A 15,767-nucleotide genomic window follows, 5' to 3' on the forward strand; every position below is an offset into this window, starting at 1 on the left:
ATGTGTCCTCTTTTGTAGGATTAGGGTAACTTATAATATAATTATGTATGTTAAGTACATGTTACATGTAAAAAAATGTATAGCTGTAATTTAATTACACAGTTTTTCTCAGTAACAGATTACAATTACATTTGTTATGGTTTTTGGGGATTTATTAAGATTTATTTTTGGCATTTTTAGTCAAACAGGGGACACCCAAAGCGCAACGGCACTATTTGTCAGCTCACTATCGGTGCTGACTACAATTATATATATATATATATATTTTTATTTTTGTATTTCAGCTGTGATTCATCTATAGACATCTTATAATACAGATTTTGTAATATAAATGATATTAAGGTTAAGTGTTGATTTTAAAGTTTTGCATATCATTACAATGTGTATTTAGCAGAAGTCCCCACTTGGTTTGCATGTCCTTGGCCATGTTCTGTTAAGCTCAGGGGTGAAGTGTATTTGTTATAATAACACTCCTCACTGTGATGTTACTTACACTTACGCACAGGGAGGTTTAATGTGCGCATGTTAGTTTTGGGGTGTTAAGATGACTGCCAGGCTGCTCGCAGAGGAAGGTTTTCCCTAAGGGTTTAATCACTGAACCCTAAAGTCTCACCATAACTCAGAGCAAGGTTAGGTCAAACAGGAGGGCGAGTCTGAGGGTGTGTTATGTGTCTTTGCCTGCACATGTGAGCGTGCACATGTAATATGTTAAGTGTGTGTGCTGTATGAATGCATTTGTGGTGTGTGTCTTATCTGTTTCGGTATGTGCGTCTCTGGAGGGTAGAAAAATTTTCTTGTGACTAATGTTAGCCACATGTTCCCCTGCCCACTCTGATTTTTCACCTTGAGACAGAATAAGAGTGAAAGACAGTGAAGAAAGAGAGAAAACTACAGATACAGAGAGGGATGAAAGCCTGGTCTCATGCAGCAAGAAAGATGGTTTTGTCTTTCTAATCTTTTCAAGTTGTGGTTCTGCTGGTTTTTTTAATTTATGTAATTATTATTTAAAGAAGTCACTTATACGTACTGAGGCTAAAGGCTGTTTATTTATTTAAAACAAAACAAACAAACATATATATATATATATATATATTACTTTTTATATATATATTACTTTTAATCAATTTAGTGTGTCCTGGACGAGTAAAAGTTTTTGGACACCAAACTTTTAATATTTAATTTAAACTTATTTAAAATCCTTTTTCTACTTTATAAATAAGTTTTTATTTTATATTGCTTGGATTCTGATTCTCTCAGGATGCAAATGTAGGAGCTGGAATCAAGGTATCACATTTCTTGACTCAAGATTTAGTATCTGAATGAATGAAACAAAATCTTATAAGATTCTGCGGTCTCATAGTTTTATGGCAGATAGTAAATATATTGTTTTTTTTATGAGCCCTAGTTATTCCTCAAGATCAAAGTTAAAACTGTCAGACCCTTATGTTTTTTCTCTGTGTATGCATCCTCTCTTTCCACTTCCTAGATTTCTGAGAATTATATATTTTTACTTTTACTGTTTATTTAATGTTTTAATAGCTGCACATTAAAGTGATATTTAATAAGGTGTGGTAGATATATTAGGAGAGAATCTGAAATTTCATGACCAAAAAGAGGTCCATGAGTATTTAAAATACAGTACAGTGTTTAATTTTGCTATAGTTATATGACTTGGAATATATGGAAAAATTGTAAACATACTTGCAATTTTATTACTTTAGAAAGGACTTCCTTTTTGTGCCTTGTCACAAATTAAAATGTGTTGCAAAACAAATAAAATCCATCAGTTGTGTTCGTCAACAATCTCCGGCCAGACGTTCACTTCTATAATATTTACATTCATTGTGGTGACTTACTGAATCAAATGAGGTTTTGTCTGATTTCCTGATGTATGTGTGTGTGGCTGGTGGGGATACTTCACAATGACAGAAAAGACAAGCATTGTTCACTCTTCATCCTCTCATCTTCACATTCAGACAAGTTCACAGAACACAGACAGTCAGCCTCAGGCTCACACATGGAACCGGTCAATAGTCTGAGACACTGTGGCCTACTACAGAGCCTGATACTGTTGCATAAAGAATAGTGTTTATTAATGTTTATAAATGTAATAAGATTCTTATTGCAAATTAACAAAATATTATTTGCTTCTCTAAACAGCTCTAACAAGGACAACTCGAGAAGCATTCCAGTGAATTTGACTCTGAGCATTGCAGCAAAAGCACAGGTGGAGATCAGAGGGTGGGTATCTCTCATCTGTCACCTGTTTCTCTGACTCAAAATGAACAGTCTCAGTCCAATTTCAATAAAACAACCCACAATGCCACTGTTTGCATGCACAGGTTATTCACTGGGCCACTATAACTACTGATTACTAAACACTTCTGTTCAATGTAAAATATTGTCTCAGTAGAAGGTCAAAGTGCATGATAAATAAGGAATTGATAGAAAATAAAACTAGTTTTTTTTAGGTTATAGATAATGTATTAGGGAATAATCAGTGTTATCTCTTACTTTGACTTGTTCTTTATTCAATGTACTCTTTCACTTGGAAATCTATCACAGAACCTAATTTTACCAAGTGTAACATGTTCCTGGATTAATGTCTTTGTTGATCCCGGAACGACATTGTGATTAACCAATCAGATTTTTAAGAACTAGTTTATTTAAAATAAAAACACATGCAAAATCAGATCTTTGCATCTCACAGTACCTGTTTATAAAGACAATCTTCTTTTTTTCCTCAGTGTGTCTCACCCAGCTCAGGTTGTTTTGCCTTTCCCTCGATGGGAACCCAAAGAGAAACCTGTGAGAGAGGATGACATCGGCCCTCAGGTTCAACACATATATGAGGTGAGGAATAGACAGACACAAAACGAAACATTTTTGGTAAACACAGACTGCTTAAAACACAGGAATAGAAGAAGAAATAGTGTATAAACATACTGGCCAGAAAACAAAACAGCAAATATTCCAAACTGTGGTGTAATCAAAGTGATCCACTAGAACACACACACACACACACACACACACACAAAGTACATAAACACACAAGTCGTGCCATTTTATCAACATAAATTATTAAAATATACTGAACACACTGAGTGTGAGTCAGTTTATTTCTTTTTATCTGAAAGACAGTATAATTTTATGACTCAATATTATTTTTAACAACAACCCAATTATCTCTCAAAACAGTAAAATTAAACACTAATCTGCTATAAGAACTCTGGTATGTTTACCGCAATAAACTTTCCCAATGGGCTGTAGTGCGTTCAGCTAGCAAAAAAACTACTTCTGGAAAGCTATTTATTTGTTGTTTGTTTTTGCGAGCCTCTTGACCTTTTTTGCTGCGAGAGGGCCTCACTAAACGCCATGTGGCCTGCGGCTATTAATTTTTTAATTGGCTTCAATGTTGGCCAGACGCTGTACAGATGGTTTATGTTAGAAACAGCTTCAGCTCATGTTCGATCCAACCGCTAATGCTAATGCTAGCTGAGAGTTTGATTTGATTAAATGTTTCAGTTTTTGTACATTCTTTCAGAGTAAAAAACGTCTGATGATTCATATTAATTGATCTGGCATCAATAGCACTATGAAAAATTGTTTTATTATAGCATTTTTTTAATACACTGTAAAAATATTAATGCATTGTAAAAATATTAATAGCCATTTATTGGTTGTTGGTTATAACATGAAAACTATAATCAGTCTATTGTTATTAGCCATAATTTGCATACCAGTGCATCACTATAAATGTTTATAAGAAACAGTAAATAATTTAAAAAATAGATTTAAATGAATTCAGCTTATGCTGATTTTGTTGTTAATCTCTTTGTATTTCTCTCCCTTTTCCCAGTTACATAATAAGGGTCCGAGTTCAATAAGCAAGACTGTATTGGAGGTGGGCTGGCCCAGTCGGTACAGAGAGGAGCACCTCCTTTATGCCCTTCAGATCATCACTGATGGACCCGTTCAATGCAGTGTCAACGGCTCCCTAAACCCACTGAAGTTGGAGGTAGCACATGCTCACAAACTCTTTTCTCTCCTTAATCAGTTTTTTTTCCTTGAGAGTGTCCTTCTTAAAGAGATCACATGCAGGAAGAAAGTGTTGAGTAAAGTTTTTTCCTCATACACAGGAAGTTATTTGATTTAGTGTTTCTTTCTCCATCTGCGTCACGTCTTTCTTTTCTCTGTGTTCCTTGTTGCCATAAATCTCAGGTTTCTGTGCTTTTACTAATGAGACTCAAATAAATGTAAAACTATGACTTTTGAGTCCTGCTCGTTTTTGATCAGAGAGCGTTGGACTAATTCTGACCTCTCTTGACTGGACTTTATTATCACTGTTCAGATTTCACGCGCAGTCATTATGAACCGTCACTACGTCCTCATGAAGTCTCTGTACATTGTAACTGATCTGTGTTCACGCTGAGTTCAGAATTTTAACCACCTGGACTGATATTAGAGCTCTTTTCCTTGTGAACTTTAGAGAGAATTTTGGCCAAGAACTTTGTGTCTGCCTCTCTGGCCAAATTCACACAGTGACAAACACTATTAAAACTATACACTATTAAAAAAAGTGATAACTGAAGCACTGAAGTAAGAATATTCAATATTAGAACAATAAAAAAGCTAAATTCAAAATGCTTTCTTAAAAGCTAACTGAAACACAAAAGTTTAAGTGCTAAAATTACCACAACTGTAACACATCGCACATTGTATTATTATAATTTTTTTTTTTTAATTGCTCCGTTACCTCTCTCCTTTAGACCTCTACTCTTCAGGACACTCCAGAATTACTGGGCTTTCTGAGGAACAGCAGCGCTCCGACTCGCCATAGACGATCTGTTTCTACAGCCCAGAGTTACAACAGCAAGATACTGGTACAAACACCGCTAACACTCACACAAACCACCTGAAGAGCATGACTGTACGCCCTGTGGGAACAGCCTCATATATGTGACAGATATTCTCTTATGTTGAACCTGACGTGTTATGAGGACCTGTGTTGACCTCAAAGGCTGAGTTCACCTGTAAATCTCATAACAGGTCATTCATATTATGCTTATTTTCTTGCTCTCTCAAAGTGTCTCTTTAGGGGGTTTGTGTGTATGTGGATGGACCAGCTGGTTTTGATAATCATAGTCCATCACACCTAAGGCATTGAGATAAGACAGGGCAGAGGTCAGGTCCTATGCACATACACAAACAGTTGACATAGATACTTAATACATACACACCATCACTCATCTCTTTAAATATGACCAAAACACATCACTCAAAATGAAGCATGAGGCTTTCAATGCACACAGTACATCTATAGAGGCTCAACAAGGTGAAAATGTTTCGATTTTTCACTTTTCTAATTTAGCACTTTGCTATTATTACAACCAGTAGTATTATCAGCAAAGAACTGTACTGTACTGTACTGAAGTGACAGGTTGAAATGAAAAATTCATAATGGCATATACACTGAACCCCCTTTATTTTTTAAGACATTTAATGGTTTCTACATTAACGGAGGGGAGTTTTGGTTCCTTGCCACTGTCGCCTCTGGCTTGCTTAGTTGGAGACACTTAATTTCTAGCGATTATCATTGATTTGATTACAAAGACTGTCTCTGCTTTTAATTAAAAAATTAAATGTTTAATCTCATTATTATAAATTACTATCACTCTATTATCCTATTTGATATCAGTGCTTTGATACAATCTGTACTGTTAGAAGCGCTATATATAAATAAAAGTGATTGACTGATTTATAATATTTCTTAGCTGTAAGTTTTTAGATGTTTTTAGAAGTTTTAGATGTTCAATGCCAGACTTTTCTATTTTTAATGAAGAGAGATCTGAGACAAAAACATATCTCAGAGTCATTCTTCAATTTTTCTTTCATTGTGTGTGTTTGTGATAGAACTGTTCGAATATCAACTGTCTGATGGTGGAGTGTGTTGTGGATCGATTGGATCGAGGGCAGAGCGCGGTGGTCAAGTTCAGATCTCGACTCTGGGCTCACACCTTTTTGCAGGTAATTTTTATTTTTTCTTGCTAATAGAGTAATCATAAACTGTATAACTCTTTTTGATGTAGAAATAATATCCCATAAGTTCTTCAATATATATTTTGCGTTCCACAGAAGAACAAAGATGCGTACAGGTTTGTCACTGTTTAAAAATAAAGCCAAACAGTGCGTCATACAGTGTGTCAAATAAAAAATAAAAAAACTAAGAAGAGAATAAGTAAACGGAACACCAAAACATTCTTCAAAACATGTTATTTTCCATTCCAAAGAAAGTAAGTCAAAATGACAGATTGAAGCGATTGAACAAAGTGGAAAAGCGGCATCGATAGCACAACATGTGAGGGATACGGTGTGTGTAATTACAGACAAAGATGCAGCGTGGAATCTACTGTAGTGTATAAACATTCACAAACTGTCACAATGTTTTCAGATGTTATCTTCACTGTATCCCTGTAAAGTCCAGCTGGTGATTTTCACTTCTTAAATCACCGTATGATCAAAGGCCCTTATTAAGCTGCGTTTACACTGACTGTGATTTGCAGCAACAAAGCGACCAGCAGTAATTCATTTTCAATGAGAGCTGGCTATCTGAGGCGACAGGAGTGACCGTGGCTGATGCAACAGAGCTGAGCAGAGTTCAGCTTCATGCAAATGTACAATGACATCATTTGGAAGCTTTTACTTGGAGTGCAGACAGTGAAGTTTAGAAACTATTAAATGTCTTTAACAATAAATGGGGTTCAGGGTTCGTTTGGACCGTTCTTCTTCAAAGTATTTTTTTTCCAGTATTTTTTTTCCCATTTAAAACAACATATGGGTGAGTAAATGATGTCACGAAATGCACAACCTAAGTTTTTAGTCGCAATGATGTTTATGGCCACCTTTCCTTCTTTCTGAACGCAAGATGTTAGGTTGGTATCGTAGGAGATGACATCACCAGGCTAGTTTGACATCTTGAACACCTCAGTCAAGTGACATCATAAACCCTGACATCGTCAGAACAAAATTCCTTTCATCTCATGTCCAGAGGATTGTCCATAGAAACCAGACACATGTATGAGAGCACGTACACTAGTGTGTCTGCAGGACAGTAGTGATCTGTGTGTGTGTGTGTGTGTGTGAGTGATCCTAGTGTGCAGGAAGTACTTTAAGTTTTTGTTTTGCTGCTCTTTTGACCACTGCTTCTTGCTAAGCCTCATCCATGCTGAAGCCATTACAACCCAGCGCCCTCTCAGACACCCGCCATGTGCGTTCTGTTAATGTTAATCTGACATTTTCCTCTTCTGTGAGGGGCCGGCCTCTATCCCGCGCACTTCGAGATGTTTCCATGTGTGTTGTATTTAGGCTAATCCATTGCTTTCCTCCGGCAGAGACGGAATGACCACTACACGCTAAACTCCACAGTGTCCTTTCAAGTGATGGCCATGCCTTATCGGATCAAAGCTCATTCACTCCCACACCAGAGAAAATCAGTGAGTAATCTAGTTTGTTTGTGTGGGTGCAGGTTGAGGAACGTGGACAACAACAGAGGACAAGAGAACGTGGAACGTGGAATACCAAAAATTAGAATCAATTCTGAAGGATAAAGACTATAGTAAATGGCTACTTAAGATTCCGATTTACCATCATAAGAATACATTACATTTTAAAATTGGACATGTTACCATATTACTTCCATAGTATTTTGAATATGTACTATATTATTCTTAGAAATACATTGGAGTACCATTTAAATACAATGATATGATTACTGAATGCTTTTATCAGCACAGTACTTTTCGCATGGATCTTTGTGCATTAACAGCATTAAAGACTCTAAGCTGAGTGCAATAAACAAAACATAATACCCATGTGTGTTTGTGTGTGCGTGTGCATGTGTGTGTGCTAAAACTGAAAGAAAGGAAATTAATAATAATAATAAACAAAGCCTTCCAAAGAAGCTTCTGTTGCATTTAATTGTAAAATGAGACAGAGATGAGAGGCAATAAGGGAAAGTAAGCTATCAAACTGATTTATGCAGGCTAATATCATGGATACATCAGTGCTTGTAAAAAATTAATGACCTCTGTGTTTGTGTGTGGTTGTGTTTTTAAGATTGGCACATTTGTGGTGTGGGCCATTCCTGACGTTTCTTTTGCCATCCCCCTGTGGGTAATAATTCTGGCTATACTGCTGGGACTGCTGGTGCTGGCCATGCTTAGCCTAGCAATGTGGAAGGTAGGTTGACTTAACACACACACACACAGTCTCACACTGATCTCAAGTGGCAATTAGATGATTTGAATACAGTAATCAGTCACAAAATGCACTTCTTACAAATGCTTTTAATATAGCTTTTCTGTTGATTGTGGTTGACAGGAAATACATGCTCTCAGAGCGTTTCATGTACATGTTGGCATTAGTCTTAAAGAACGGCGAAATGCGTCTGTCTATGCTTCAGTGAAATAACAAAACAAAGGAACTTCAGGGGGTAGAGAAAGAGATGGCTATTAGAGATAGCGTGAGAGTAGGAGATGGTGGAGGAAGCAGAAAAGGGGGTCAGAGGAAGTGAAGTGAAAAGAGGTATGGGGAACATTGAAGAACTTGATGAAAATTGGCAAATCAGATAAAGCAGAGAGAGCGGGAGATAGAGAGTGCTGTTGCAGTTGGGCATTAATGAGCCATTTGTGATGTTATCAGTGTTTTGTCTGCAGGGCCGTTCTCAGGCTCTTGATTGGGTCCCTATGGAGGAGACATGCCCTAATTGGCTGACTTACACACACACACACACACTCTAAACACACTGAAGAGTGACGGGTGTGCGTGGGTGCACAAGAGGAAAATATCAATCAGATGCTGTGAGGGGAATTTTAGAGCAGCTGTGGCTCTATATTTCAGTTTAACACACAGGCAATTGTATGTTTTATAGATAGTGGCACATAAAATGAATTACAAAAGTAAGGAAAACATTTATGCATCCTGCTGAGAATACAATGTAATGGCCCCCTCTTGTGGTGAAATGGGATGTTTACAAGGTGTTAATGAGTTTTTCATCTCTCTCTCTCTCTATATATATATAGAGAGAGAGAGTTTTCATATATATAGAGTATGTAGTTTTAATTTTCTATATAACAGCATATTTTTTATGCAATACAGTTATATTATCAGTGAAAATGTAAATACAATTTTATTTCCCATTTATTTACAGGAATACATTTAATTTTGTGTGTTGATGTTTTGATTAATGATAGTATTATGATATAAAATAAATATACATATATTACGAAATCATACAAACTACATGTGCATAATAACTGGGTGCTGTAAAGCTGCATTCATTATGTCAGCTTCTCAGAAACCTGAGGAAGTACTGATTACGATTACTGGCTTTCTGCTTATCACAAAACATATATAATTGTAAAGGAAATTGCGTCTGTATAATTCACACCGACTGCAGTCTTCTGAGTGAATCTGAGGTCTTAAATGGGCCATTGTTTTCAGCCTCTCAGAGCACATCTGTGCAAGCGTTTTAGAAGACAAAACACTGGAAGAAATGAATAATGTCTGTTATCCCAGGGATCATATTCTCATCATCTGTTCTTTGTGTTTCCCACCTGCTCTGCTTCTTAAGTGCGGCTTCTTCGATCGAGCGCGGCCACCCAAAGACGACGACGTATCGGATCGTGAGCAGCTGACTGCAGAAAAATCCACAGACGCGTGAGAGCACAACAGATACGACGAATATGAACACAGAGGCCATGGGATGATGAATCACCATGAAGAGAGTGCAGGAGCTGTGGCCGAAGGTTTCAGTGTTTTTGTAGAAGTCTACAAATCCAAGCCTGTAAATAAACTACAGCTCTCACACTGGACTGCGATCTGTGAGCTGGGCCACAGTACCACTCAAAAACATTTCTAAAGCTTTATTTAAAATGACGGAAGAGCAAGAACTCTGGACTTTGCACTCTGATTGAGCTGCAACGTCCACACGATCCAAAGAGCCACGTGCCAGAACAAGACTACAGGCTGATCGATGCAAACCCAAAGATCCACTTACATTGAAGCCAAGTGATTATTTCCAATGATATATAGTTTAACTTTATCAGCGGAACTTCCTTTCACTCTCAGTCACCAGCTCAGCACGAGATCTGGATCATTCTCATTGGCCACATACACACTGCAGCTAAATATGGATTCCCAGTGGACTTCTGTTTTGTGTACACACACATTTAGGCGATTCACACCCACACTTGTATATGGTTGTCACTCCCAAAACTTTGCAGTATGAACATGGCTATTTTTATCAGAATGTCGCTGTGTGCAAATAATTTATGTCACCTACGGTGTGTACTGCACTTCGTATATTGCCTTAAAGTTACTGATAATGATGGTATAGTGGTAAATTGTGCGATCTGACTAGAATCTCACAAAGCTGGTCTGCTGCATCATCAGCCCTCAAGTGTAGTTTCACAGCATTGTCTTATTTCACGACTGTACCGATTCTGAAGCTTGTAAATGAACTGCTCACTAAGTACACAGATTGGGTGTGGGGGTTATGAACAGATATATATTATATGTGCAATAATGGGACATTTTTGAGTTGATCATTTGTGTGTACACTGGCTCCAAAATGTTTAAAACCTGAGGTTCAGGTTGTTTTGTATATAAAGTTAAAATACGTATTTGTCAGGCTGATGCGCTGACGTGAATATTTCTTTTCCAAACTAAAGGGAACAACAATATTTTGTCTTTCGGTGCTCTAAATGCATTGAGCGATAACGTTAGATGATGTGGGCACATTTATTTCATCTGTTGGGAATTAGTTTTTTAGACCGCTACTAAAACATGTTGCATTCAGAGCATGTTAATGATGTTTTTTTTCTGGTTTCATATGAATTTTTACCTCAATCAGTGTCCACCAATGTATGTCTTTCAATGCATGGACTGAGAATACAACTGAGAACCGATTTAAAATAATGTTAGTCATAACAATAGCAACCACATCTTGTCATATTTTCTCCTCTGGAAGGACATGATTAATGTTTCGGTTCATGATTGATGTATTATGATGTGCACCTCTGTCTATTTTTTAGTTTACACACATCTGAAATTAAAATAGAATTTCGAACAATTTCTGTATATTTTAATTTTTGCATTATTCTACCTTTGAACTGAGCAAAGTGAGGCAAAATAGCAGAGGCTTTTGAAAAAAAGGTGGGAATACATTATATAACAACTGGATATTATATATATATATATATATATATATATATATATATATATATATATATATATATATATATATATATACACATATATATATATATATATATATATATATATATATATATATATACACATATATATATATATATATATATATATATATATATATATATATATATACATATATATATATACATATATATATATATATATATATATATATATATATATATATATATATACACACATATATATATATATATATATATGTGTGTGTATATATATATATATATATATATATATATATATATATATATATATATATATATATATAAATACACACATATATAATTATCATCATTATTATAGAGGTCAATAACTTGATTAAGCACAGTATTTGTGCTGTAAAGAACGCTACCTGACATGGTCTGTGAAATCTTAGACCACGTGTTTCTATATTTCGACGATAAAAATGAATCTCGTCTATTTTACGATAAAAATGAATCTCGATCTTACTGTAGCTGTCACTGTGAGGACACGGCAAACTATCAAAAAGAATGGCAGTGATAATTTAAATGAAAGTGTACAGCGCATCTATAGTACTTACACTTTAGAAGAAAACGAAAGCGAAAGTTAGTTACAAATTGTAGGTGGTTTCGTGAGGTTCTAACGAAGCAGCCGCGTTCACTGGCGCGGCGCAGACAGGAAGCAATGGCGTCGAAACGTCCCTTTTCCGAAGAGGATTTTACGTGTTCTGTTTGCTGTGACATTTTCAGTGACCCGGTGCTGCTTCAGTGTGGTCATAGTGTGTGTAGAGTCTGTGTTCAACAATACTGGACGATCAGAGGTTCAAGACAATGTCCGCTGTGTCGAAAAAGATCCACCAACAAGAACCCTCCGGTAAACCTGGCCCTGAAAAACCTGACTCACGCTTTCCTGAACTACCGGGGTCCTTCGGAGGAGCTGTGCGAGCTTCACCGGGAGAGACTGAGTCTTTTCTGTCTGCATGATGAAGAGCTCTTGTGTGTAGTTTGCAGAGAGTCGTGCCAGCACAGAAAGCACGAGTGCCGTCCTGTCACTGAGATAGCAGAGGAACGTAAGGTACGTCCTGGGCATCTGACCTTTTTGGGGATATTTAATATTCAGAGGCACTCATGTTATCTTACTTTTAGAGAGTTTTCCGCCGTGAACTTGACCACTTGACCAGAAAATTGAAGATTCTGCAACATGACAAAATTGTATGCGGTCAGCAGGCTAAGCACATACCTGTATGGAGGATGAGTTTGATTTCTGAGTTATTGTTTTTATTAACCGTGAGGATTCTTGGACATTGTATAATTTGTATGTGTATTCGGTTTTCAGCAACAGGTCTGGCGCACGCAGAACTTAATCAAGAGTGACTTTAATCATCTTCGCCAGCTTCTGGATAATGAAGAAAAAGCCATACTTGCTGCACTGTGCAATGAAAAGAAACTGAAAACACAGATTATGGAAGACAAAATGAAGACATTGATGGAAGAAATACATTCTCTGAATAATTCTATCAGGGACTTGAAAGATAAATTGAGTATTGGAGATGTCCAGTTTCTTAAGGTCAGCCCTTTATTCTTTCTTCTTCTCTATCTGTGTTTTGTCGTTATTGCTGTTGTTTTTAATTATGCATTCACCTTTTTCTTGAAAAGCCTATGGATGAGCCTTCCTGCTTATTATCCACAATAGGGAAATAACTAGAAAGCAGCAAGGCAACCTGTGATAAATAAATGTTTAAAATATATAAAACCAATCTAAAAATGCCTACAACCAACTAAATGATTTAGTGTTTGCTGTTCAGTCTTCATTAACTATTCATATTTCCAACATTTTCAATAGAGCTTCAAGGACATTTTGGAGAGGTGAGCAGATTTACTCAACTTCCTCTTTTTTCCCCTCACTATTGAAGTTGAGTGGCATTCTGACCTACAAATGTATTTCCAGAGCCCAGAACATGAACCAGGAACCCGAAACGGTTCAAGGAGGTCTTATTGATACTGCACAGTACCTGGGAAATTTGAAGTTCACGGTGTGGTTGGAAATAGGACGGTCTATCAGTTACAGTGAGTTGATTCTCATGAAGCTTATTCACTTCGTTCACGCGATGGTAAAGGGCTGTTCACACCAAAAACAAGGATAATTCTGCAAGAATAGGGAAGTTCACGTCAGGTGAAAACAATGGCCCACGTCACGTCATCATCTTTAACAGTAACTGTATCTTTGGAATCACTTTGAGTGATTTTAGTTGGTTAACATCGACAGCTAGATGGAATCCGCCGGGCATTTAAAGTGGCAGAACTGCAGCACATCCTTAAAATAAACCGAAAAATAAATTGTCGTTACAGTTTTTGTAGTCATCTTTCATGTTGTGAATGGACGGTGAGAGGAAAAATCTAGAAAAGGGAACAAATGACTCAAATGAAGTTTAAAACGCAGCAGGTTCTTAGAAATGTACATGTGGTTTTGCAAAACATTTAGATAATTTCAAGAAAAGTTTCAATTTCATTTATGTGGTGTAAACATACAAATTATTATGCATATTTTCTTTACACATTGGACACATGTGGGTATTATTCATTATTATAAAAAAGATTTAAACTTTTTGCAGCACCATTTATGAGCTAAATCGTTATAGATCCGTTCTAAACAAATGGATTCTGATGTGAAAGGACAACAGGGGAAGGATTTTCTCAGAATTAAGCTCTATTATGAATTATGAATTTGTGTGTTGGTCAGCGATGGTTTAAATTTAACATACCTTGATATTGGACTCGTCATAGAATAGTGAAGTTATCCGATGCTTTACTTATTGACACCAACGTAGTTATGAGGTTGAGCAGAGTTTGTCTCTGCTATTTCCTTTTTTCAGAAACAAAAGTTTCTAAGCATTATTAATTGATTGTATTTATAATGCAACATCTTAGCAATTTTCTCTGGTTTCAGCTCCTGTGGTGCTTGACCCAAACACCGCTAACTCTCAACTTATAGTGTCTGAAGATCTGACGTGCGTGAGGGACCGAGATGAACAAGAGGAGGAAGACATAGCCGGCATGCAGAAGAATCAGCTTCCCGATAACCCGGAGAGGTTTGATAGGTGTAACTGTGTCCTGGGCTCTGTGGGCTATTCTTCTGGGACGCACATTTGGGATGTGGATGTGGGAGACAGCACTTTCTGGATGCTGGGTGTCACTACGGAGTCTGTCAAGAGAAAGGGAACCAAAAGCTTGCCCAGCGAGGTCTGGTGCATCGGCTGTGACAACAACACGCTCAATTTGAAGGCTCCTTGGGAGTCATGCATCCCTTTGCTTGGGTTTGAGAAACCAAAGCGAGTGAGAGTGAAACTCGATTTAGATGAAGGACAGCTTTCTTTCTCGGATCCTCTCAGCAGAACACTCTTTCACACGTTCACAACCAGCTACACTGAGAAGGTCTTCCCGTTCTTCTGCAGTCTGTGCAGTGTCTCTCCTCTGAGGATTCTGCCTCAACGCTCCCATAAAAGAGATGTAAAGTCTGTTTAAAAGTTTTTGTAGGTTTGGCGTGATGTTTTTCTAAAAAAGAACTGTGGTTCAGTTATGCTTTTTTTTTGTTATTGTTGTTTTCTACAGTAGTACATTTACATTTAAGACAATTAAAATTCAGTTTTCAAAAGATCATTTGGATCGCACTGTAAAAAGTGTGAACGGGAGCATTTTATAGATATTAATTTTGTCATTACTATGTATAAAGTTCACTGTGATGAATCTTTTGTTATTTTTGAATGCACCTTGTCTCTCTGTCTCTCTTGTTTCCATGTGAGTGAGATGAGGGACGTTGTTATAGTGTTAGAGTAGTTATGAAAGAAGTAGCAATGTCTGATGAAAACAGAAACGGATGCCCTACACTTGATATCATAGTAAAAGGTATGAAAAGTACATGTATGTATTAAAGTAATCCATCCATTCTCTAATCCACGTGTCCTCTTTGTGTACAGTTGTGGTCATAAGTTTATGAACACCTTGCAGAATATGCAAAATGTCAATAATTTCAATAAAATAAGAGCGATCGTAAAAATTGCATGTTGTTTTTTTATGTAGTACAGTCCGGAATAATCTATTTTGCATAATAACAGATGTTTAATAGATAATACTCCACAAGAATAACTGAAAAAAAATACCCCATTTTAAAGATACACAACTTTTTTTATATTTCGTGATAGTTCATGAGTCATTTGTGGGTCATAAGCGGTTCAGCTCCCCGCTGTTCTTCAGAAAAGTCTTCCAGCTGCTGCACGTTCTTTGGTTTTTCAGCATATCCTACATATTTGAACCCTCTTCAGTAGTGACTATGATGTTGAGATCCATCTTTTTGCGCGGAGGACAACTGAGTCACCATACAAAGCTATTACAAAAGATGGAAACATTTACCGATGCTCAAAAAGGCAACACAATGCATTAAGAGGGTGTAAACTTTTGAACATGATGATGATGATGTGTTAATGTTTATTATTATTAATAGTTTATTTGCTACTGTAC

The 15,767-nt window shown here is 36.7% G+C and overlaps 2 protein-coding genes across 2 annotated transcripts in view; both read left to right on the plus strand.

Annotated features, from left to right (window-relative positions):
- The window catches only part of itga8 (integrin, alpha 8), a 55,132-nt gene extending 43,999 nt beyond the window's left edge, over positions 1-11,133 (plus strand). The window contains exons 24-31 of the mRNA XM_043262035.1: positions 2,161-2,241; positions 2,748-2,853; positions 3,860-4,018; positions 4,770-4,883; positions 5,914-6,027; positions 7,392-7,493; positions 8,116-8,238; positions 9,632-11,133. Coding sequence (XP_043117970.1) covers positions 2,161-2,241; positions 2,748-2,853; positions 3,860-4,018; positions 4,770-4,883; positions 5,914-6,027; positions 7,392-7,493; positions 8,116-8,238; positions 9,632-9,721 — 889 coding nt within the window. The 3' untranslated portion in view covers positions 9,722-11,133. The remainder of the gene's footprint in view (positions 1-2,160; positions 2,242-2,747; positions 2,854-3,859; positions 4,019-4,769; positions 4,884-5,913; positions 6,028-7,391; positions 7,494-8,115; positions 8,239-9,631) is intronic.
- A 726-nt stretch (positions 11,134-11,859) lies between these two features.
- Positions 11,860-15,195, plus strand: LOC122359827 (E3 ubiquitin-protein ligase TRIM35-like). The gene is made up of 6 exons (XM_043260012.1): positions 11,860-12,327; positions 12,399-12,494; positions 12,589-12,819; positions 13,096-13,118; positions 13,201-13,319; positions 14,200-15,195. Exons 1-6 carry the CDS (start codon positions 11,938-11,940, stop codon positions 14,772-14,774), a joined length of 1,434 nt encoding a protein of 477 aa, XP_043115947.1. The 5' UTR covers positions 11,860-11,937; the 3' UTR covers positions 14,775-15,195.
- The last annotated feature ends 572 nt before the right edge of the window (positions 15,196-15,767 follow it).

This window comes from Puntigrus tetrazona, chromosome 16, assembly GCF_018831695.1.
Source record: "Puntigrus tetrazona isolate hp1 chromosome 16, ASM1883169v1, whole genome shotgun sequence".
NCBI classification, from domain to species: Eukaryota; Metazoa; Chordata; class Actinopteri; order Cypriniformes; family Cyprinidae; genus Puntigrus; species Puntigrus tetrazona.

Coding starts and splice junctions, on each gene's coding strand:
- LOC122359827 (XM_043260012.1), top strand. CDS start 11,938: ATGGCGTCGAAACGTCCCTTTTCCGAAGAGGATTTTACGTGTTCTGTT. Junction 12,328..12,398: donor AGATAGCAGAGGAACGTAAG/GTACGTCCTGGG, acceptor TCTTACTTTTAG/AGAGTTTTCCGCCGTGAACT. Junction 12,495..12,588: donor AGCAGGCTAAGCACATACCT/GTATGGAGGATG, acceptor TTCGGTTTTCAG/CAACAGGTCTGGCGCACGCA.